This window comes from Aulonocara stuartgranti (assembly GCF_965226115.1).
Source record: "Aulonocara stuartgranti genome assembly, chromosome: 22".
Taxonomy (NCBI): Eukaryota; Metazoa; Chordata; class Actinopteri; order Cichliformes; family Cichlidae; genus Aulonocara; species Aulonocara stuartgranti.
This window is the reverse complement of record NC_138957.1, coordinates 29,935,842-29,944,240: the sequence shown is the minus strand read 5'-3', so window position 1 is coordinate 29,944,240 and position 8,399 is coordinate 29,935,842. Positions and strand designations below refer to the sequence as shown.

Genomic DNA, 8,399 nt, shown 5'->3' with positions numbered 1-8,399 from the left:
TTTTGCCTGTCGAATTGTTTACAATCTTCCCTGCCAACTCAGTCTCTAAATCTGCTGAGTGTTGCTCACCTAATCTTTCTCTCATTCCTAAGGAGTGCCGTAACCTATAGCATCATCCTTATGAATGCGAAATTCACCTCCTGCCTTGAGCACCCAGGGCGGGATATATTAGACAGAAGCTGAACAACAGAAGCAGGAAGCAAGACAAATAGGCAACCATAAGCATTTGAGTAAGTTTGACAAGGTCTAAGTTTTGGCTAGACAACTGGGTCAGATCATCTCCACCTCTTGAGGGGTGTTCGCAGTCTGTAGTGGTTATTATTTATAATAAGTGGTCCAAGGTGAACCAGGAACTGTGTCATGGGTAGCCAATGTTCACCAATGTACATGGGGAGGGAAAGCTGGCCCATGTGGGTGATCCAATAAACAAGCTGCCAAAAAATGCATGCTGGTTCTGATAGCAAGGTTTGTTGTATATGGGTCTGCAGTCAGGGTACCCGTGTTAATCCCTATCCACTGCTTAAAGCGCCACCAATGGGCATGTGAATGGTACAGCGTGTGGCCAGGCCGAGAGAGTGAACCCAAACGCAGATACAGTCGGAGGCACTGATTTAAATATGACAACAATGCTTTATTTACATACAATGATTTAATGCTTAGAATACCAAAGATGAGCTGTGAGCTATGGTGGATATCAGACTCTAGGAGTGGTGGACATGAACCGGGAGCTAAAGGGGAATCTGGGGTGTAGGTTGTGGTTCAGGTGGGTGTGCTCAAAGTCACTGCAAAAGAGGGGGAGAGAGATGTTGGGGAAGTGTCAGTGGTTTGTCACGTAAGTTAGTTCTGTTAACTTCTGTGTTTCACAGAACCAAAAGACTGGTACAAAAACTGGACTCGAGTGCAGGAACCCAGAGCAGAGACAGTGGAACATTTTACAATGTTCATTTGTGAAACTCAAAACTTCAAAGTGTGATAAGAACAAAGGCAACAAAACACAGAACTTGACCTGGTGAGGCCTAGTTAACATGGCTCGGTGGACGTGGATTGAGGGGGGAATTGGCCCAGAGATGCAGACTGGAACGTGGCAGTTAAGCAGTCACATTGAGGAGAGACGACATCTGAGTTAGGGAGGTAGTAGAGAGGAGCTCTGTAGATGGTGAGTATACTGTATAACTTTTCTTACTTGCAGGTGGAGGCAGTAAGCCATGGGGACGGTTGACGTGAATCCGGAGTGAGCTGAACGGTGTAGAATGGCTAACCTGAGATCTGGAGGTTCCTGATGGAGCATCCTCCTGCTTCACTGTTTGTTATGCTAACATAGCTGTGTAGCTAGCAATCACATAGCACATCATTATATACCAGCTAGTCCAACTTGAGTAACCCTACAAACGTCACTGCTGTTTAGTTTTCTGTCTTCATTTATGCTGGAAGTGATAGCAGAGCTGTACGTTTTAATTTTTTCAGAAATCTCTCAGTCAGAACATGGTATATCATGTTTAGGAGGAAACTAGCAAGCAAACTTTCTGTTACCTCTGTTAAATTTAATAAATTCTATTTTCATTGATGCCTGGATGTTAAACTTAATTGTTACACCTCGTAAAGCAGCAATGCTGATCATTTTATCATAGATGAAAGAATTCAGACAGTTTTTACCTCTCAGTGTTTGTTTGACTTTGGGACCTGAAATAGACAGAGTTTTGGACCCAGATTACGCCGCGAGGCTCCTGACTACGGTAGCTGTAATGCTCCGACAAACCATCAAGCAGTGCAGCTTCGTAGTTTACCAAAGTCGTACTAAAACATTTTTTGACAGATTTTTGAGCGAAGAAACATAACAGTGAAGAAAAAAACATTGTGAATCATTGAAAGCCCCCAGCAACCTATAGGGCTATAGCAGCATAAGTATGGGAGGGTTCAAACTCACCTAATCCAGCCTTATCTACAAGCTTTATCAAAAGAAAAGTTTTAAGCCTAATCTGTCTAAGCCTAAATATTTGATTAATGTGCACATTAGTCTTCACAGTGTTACTGGAGACCAAGGTAATACATTCCAGATTAACCTCAGTTATATATGAATTTAGAAGCAGGAAATTAGAGATTATCTAGGCCTGTATATTGTTAAGACATTCCTGCAGTTTAAGTAGTTGGTGTGTGTCTATATAGTCTCAAACACTGCACAGAGATCTCTTCAAACAAAGCATTCTTCTGTTGAAGATCAGTTAGCTTTTTTTACAAATACTCTTTGAAATAAAAGGAAAGGTGGGGTTTGGTCTATAATTAACTTAAACCAGATAGCTGGTTTAAGTCATTGCTTTTAAAGTAATGGTTTAATTACTGCAACCGTAGAGACCTATGGTACATAGCTCATTAACAGAGATAGATCATATTTCAGATTGAAGCTTAAATTAATGATAGGACATTTTTGAGCTGTCTTGTGGGAATGGGATCTAAAAGACAGAGGGATGGTTTGGAGAAAGGGATTACTGAAATGAACTAAGAAAGATCAATTACAGAGAAGGAGTCTAAACAAACATCCGTTTATGCTCCAGACATAATGGTGATAGATCCTGCAAAACACCTCATAAAAGTATTTGTAGGAAACCAGCAGTGATTGGACATAAATCTGTATGTGTCTAAAAGTCAGTTCAAACTATAAAATAAGTTGAACAGAGGGTGCAGTGAGGCTACTTTTATTAAGCTAACACCAAAAACATGTCGAGCTTCCTTCCAAAAATGTTTAATAAAAAAATAAAATATCCTAAAATAAATGGAAACAATATGTTGTGAATTTTATATGCAAACAACTGCCAGAAAAGTCATGGTTATTACTGTGAGCCGTAGATGTGCAGTTTGAGATGTTACAGTGAACACTGTGAATTTTTTAATGAAATTAATGATGTGGTGTGTCTAAAACTATTATCTATTAAAAAAGAAGAAGAAAAATTAAGATTCAAATGCACATTAATAAAACATTCAAAGCTCCTAAAAATAGATGAAAACAGATGGCACAGATGAGCAAGTTATTTAAATTAACATTTGAGATCTTGCCTTTATTAAATCATATTAACTAAAAATGGACCAGCAGAGCTTAGGTGACCTCGATGATACTGAAAATAATTAGCTTTATAATTTTAAATGAAAGACAAATTAAATTGTTTTTGAAACATGGAGTGCAGATAAAGTGCAGTGAGAGAAATCGCTATAATTGACAAACATATGTAATGTCCTTGTAGCTGAACAAAGCTACACTGTGTTAGGAATAAATAGGAGAGGATAGGATAAAATAGTAAACAAGCATGACAAATTATGTTTTCAAAAACATTTGAAAGAGTATTTTGAAAAACTAAAATTCAAAATTTCTGTCAAAAATCCAAACACAACTTGTTTCATGCACAAGAAAATGTTTAGCATCTTATATTACACTAATATCCAACAATTTAAGCCATTCTGCATGAAAGGCTTAAAAGTTCCTAATATAACATTTGTTCTTATTGTTAAATATACAGTAACTGGTCTTCTGTTCCACTTTGTTTTTTACATTTTAATGTTGTATTTAAGGTAAATAAACACAACTATTGATGTGTTAATGATAATATTTCTAATACTTGTAGCTAAACAAATGTTTGAAATGAGTTTTTGTACAGCTCATTACTTTTAAGCAGGTTTTTTAACTGCTGTTTGAGAAGCGTCATTGACGGTAATATTTTTTTTCTACTCTAGTATCTGTTTGAATTTGTCTTGAAATAGATAAGCTGCGACCCTCCCATCCTTTCAAGTCATCAGGAAGTTAGGTTTTTTTTAACAGAGAACTGTGAAAAGTGCCTCACTTCTTTTTGAAAAGCCTGAGGTGAGGGTCGCAGAGGTGAATCTTGATGCTAAATTTTCAGTAAATATTGAAGGAATTGATTAAATAATAAGCACCAGTTTCTTTTTGTTTTTTTATTGTGAAACACAGGTGGACTAACTCTGAAGTCAGGAGCTTGAAGCTTCAGCATGATGAGCCGTCCACAGAAATACATAGAAGGTAAGAATGTGGTGGTAAATCAACAGGGAGGAGAAAAAGCTACACTTTTTGTGAACAATGCTGTTTTCATAGAATGTAACAGCTCCTGAAATTAAACAATACTCTTATAGTTAAAATATCTCAAGCAGGGCTTTGTCACATGAAATTATGAAAAACCTTATGAAGAAATTTATGAAGAAAAAAATTTGTCAGCCATTTTGCTGTCTAATATACAGTGTGTCATGTTTCCCATTGGTCTAATCCAGCTGTGGTTCTCACCTGTTTTAAACTTATATAGTAGACAAACAGTGAAATTATATTAAGCGGTGAAATATCTTTACATCTGTCCTCAACTGCACTAGAGTTTGAACTATTTATTAAACGTTTATGTACTCGTGTGTTCACTTTCTGTCTCCTCTGAATCAGGTGAAGCTCTTCACTCTCAACATGCAAAATCAAACAATGCGTTAAAGCTCAGAGTGGCCGTGCTGGTTGTCTGTGTTCTCCTGGTATCGGCTCTCGTGGTAACTTATCTCTGTGAGTTTGTAGTTTTATATATATGTCTTTACTTAAATAAGCGTCTGATTTATCATAAATTAAATGAGAATCAGAATGTTTATATTAAATTTTTTTAAAAGAAACTCAACTTATGACCTTTTAATTCATCTGCATCATATGAAATACTTATATTTTAAAGTTCTAACAGGCTTCAGAACAAATCTGTCCACTACTTTAACTAAATATAAAAAGAATTTTTGAAAGTATTTTAGCTCTTAACAAAGGTCAGTGAGCTATATTATCACCTGCTTTCCTATAACACTCAGTGTCGAGTCCTTGCTTCTGTCTTATGCAACACATGCAGTCAGTTTATAGCAGTCAATTATTGATTTATTATGGTTAAGAAAACCTGATATAAATTCATAACATGTCATAATTTGAGTAATGACATAATAAATAATTGGATGAATGGCAAAGTCATTCATCAATGTGTTTTACTCTGAGGTGGAACTATGCTTTTTAATGCTTTATTTTATTGTGATACACATATCTATATATTAGTTGATTACTTGCAGATTAATTATGATTTTATGATTTTATTATGATTTTTAATGAAATTATATTCAATTAAAAAGAAAGCATTTAAAAGCATTGTTTTACTTTTCAGTTAAATCATAAAACACTTTATAAGTGGTCGCGCTATGCATTCATTTCACAATGACATCAGAAAGGTTCTGGTAACGAAGATCTTCTCATTGGCTATAGACTCTACAGATACAAATGCAAATACACTTCATAGAGATTAAGTGAAACCAAAAATATTACTGACTATTTTAATTTTTTCTTATTTTATTTTTTTAATAAGTGTTTGAGCTTTTGAAAACCAGGGAAAATCTCATAAATCTTGAACTGAAGCAGAAAACCATAAAAGCCGATGTCACAGGTAAGAATATAAGACTCCAGTAATATAATTTTATACTAAACTCTTTCATTTAATCACGTAACACATATAATATTATTAAATTTTGCTTATTGTTTTTTCCTAAGATTTTAAGCAGGAAACATTTGATGAATAATTGCTATTCTTTTTTTTTAATCCTAATCTTTCTCTTTGTATTGTTTTTTTAGAGAGACTGCCTGAAATCAAACCATGTAGTACAGTGCAGCCCACATGTCCAGAGCCTGAAGTAAAAATTAGTACGTTATGAATTGCCAAAAGAGATTTAATAAGCAAATAAATAAAAATATGAAATTATATATAATATATAAAAATATATAGCTTCAGGACCCAAGGAGCAGCATGCTGAAAACTTAATGAAAATCAATTATTTTTTAATTTCTTTTTCAAAACAGTAACACAACCGTGCAACATAATACAGCCTACAACCCCACAACCTACTGAAATAACCACCAGTAAGTTTTAGATTTTGTTTTGTTTTTGACACATTGTTTTATCCTCTGATTAAGGAAACGGGATAAAAGGAGAATTGTCTTGCAGCCAAATAAAAAAAATAGATGATGTTGCTGAAATTTTTACAAAAATGTTTTTATCTCTTATCCATACCAGTAACACAATCATACACCATGATACCGACTACAACCCCACAACCTTCTGAAATAACTACGAGTAAGTTTTATATTTTGCCACTGAAATGTTTTTGTTAATCCTCTGATTAAAGAAACAATGATGGACTGACAGAATCAGTATGTTAGATTTCAACTGCAGGCCAGTCTCCTAATACAGCAGTCCCCAACCCCGGGCCTCGGACCGGTACCGGGCCGCGAGAGTTGAGGCTCAGGTGTGAAATGTATAGTTTTCAGGGTTTTTATCGGTCTTCAGCGTTATTTTGTTATCGTTTTTATCGTTTACTCGGTTTTCCTGGGTCTTTTCACGTGTGTTATGAATAAATCTTCTTTTTTTCGGTACCGGTACTAGTTTTATTTTGTTGTATTTATCCGCAACACCTTAAAGGCCGGTCCATGAAAATATTGTCGGGCATAAACTGGTCCGTGGCGCAAAAAAGGTTGGAGACTGCTGTCCTAATACATAAAAATGAACATGTTTTCTTCCACATGACTGAAGTCTTTAATGTATTCCCCTCAAAGATGATCCATGTTATGAATGTGAAGATGGCTGGAAGCAACATGGAGAAAATTGCTATTTTTTCTCCACAAGAAAATCATCCTGGGATGCAAGCAGAACTGTATGTAGAACTCAAGGAGGAGACCTGGTTAAGATAGACAGCAGTGAGGAGCAGGTATAAAACATTTATGCAGGTTCATGATCTCAAACTCATATTTCATCCAAAGATGGGAAGTTTCACAAAGTAATTTAATCAAATGTTCCTGTTTAGAGTTTCTTGAGGACAACCATTCAACAAATAACCCCTGTTATTTATTTCTGGATCGGACTGACAGACTCAGCAGAAGAGGGCAGATGGTTGTGGGTGGATGGCTCACCGCTGAATGAAAGGTTTAATTAAATCCAATTACATTATATTACATACACAAACAGTCAAAAGTTTGGACACACCTTCTCATTTAATGTTTTTTCTTTATTTTCATGACGATTTACATTGTAGATTCTCACTGAAGAGATCAAAACTATGAATGAACACATATGAAATTATGTAGTAAACAAAAAAGTGCAAAATTACTCAAAAAATGTATTATATATTATATTATATTATATGTATTATATATATTTTTTAAAAATCCCCACTCGCCCATGCGGGCAGTCTATCCTTCGACCTCAGTTCCTCTACCAGAGGCCTGGGAGCTTGAGGGTCATGCCCAGTATCTTAGCTGATCCTAGGACTGCGCTCTTCTGGATCTCCACTTGGAGCCACTTGCCTTCTCGACCATCCTAGGGGGCGTCTCCCATTTTGACCTTGGGACTTTCCAGCCCTGGTTTGGTAGACCCCAGCCTCTATGGATCTTGTGCTCAGAGCTTGTTCCTGTGCTGCTATGATTAGTGCCTCTGTGCTGTCTTTCAGTCCAGCTTTATCCAGCCACTAGTAGGATTTCTGGATATCAGCCACCTCCTCTATCCGCCAGTGACAGTGAGGAGGTAGGAGAAAAGAGAGGAGAGAAAAGAAGAGAGAGAAGAAGGGCAGAGAGACAGGGGGGGGGGGAACACAAACAGTGGGAAAGAAGAGACACGTTTCATGACATGCAGTAGTGGCATATTAAAAAATTGAACAAATTCTGAAATTTTTTTTATTCATTTTCACAATCAAAGTTACCAGCTTTCACTGTTGCTGTTCTTTCTGTTCTTAATCGATTAGGTTGACATTCTGGTTCTTTCATGAGCCAGATGATTGGACTGGGGAAGATTCTGATGGAGAGGACTGTGCGAGGATGGGGCCAATGTATTGGTTTGATCAATCATGCAAAGCACGTGAAAGAAGTATTTGTGAGAAACCAGCTGCTGCTGTGTGTCCTCACTTCAGTTCAGGAACAACAGTGAGAGTAGAGGACACAATGAGCTATTTTTCTAAAGCTAATGCTGCAAACATTTAAAGTTTCCATTAAGAAATGTTTAATGAAAAAACTATATCTATCCATCTATCTATCTATCTATACTGTTTGCAAATAAATAAATGTGAAATGCTTTTTTGTGCCTGGTCTTCTTATTCATGTATTATGGGTTAAAGCACCAATGATACCTGTGAATTCCTTATTTTTTTCTCTTTATTCATAATCTTTAAGAATTTACAAAAACAATTTCCTGGAAAATGTGTGAAGAAAAAAAAGACCTCAGTCTGTTTTTCTGTGCCGCTTAAATAGTTACAGGGATGTTATTATACCTTTACCTGCTGCATGATCTTTTGAAACTGTAGATATTTTGTGTATAAATAATAAAGAAAAGTACTACACCTAAAGACAAATGAAAAAA

General features: G+C 36.0%; 1 protein-coding gene across 1 annotated transcript; it reads left to right on the top strand.

Moving 5' to 3' along the window:
- Positions 1-1,056: 1,056 nt before the first annotated feature.
- LOC309698816 (uncharacterized protein) lies at positions 1,057-8,114 on the top strand. The gene is made up of 10 exons (XM_082521517.1): positions 1,057-1,156; positions 3,956-4,024; positions 4,430-4,540; positions 5,367-5,444; positions 5,630-5,698; positions 5,855-5,914; positions 6,069-6,128; positions 6,608-6,759; positions 6,856-6,974; positions 7,789-8,114. The coding sequence occupies exons 2-10, from the start codon at positions 3,994-3,996 to the stop codon at positions 8,021-8,023; spliced, it is 915 nt and encodes a 304-aa protein (XP_082377643.1). The 5' UTR covers positions 1,057-1,156; positions 3,956-3,993; the 3' UTR covers positions 8,024-8,114.
- The last annotated feature ends 285 nt before the right edge of the window (positions 8,115-8,399 follow it).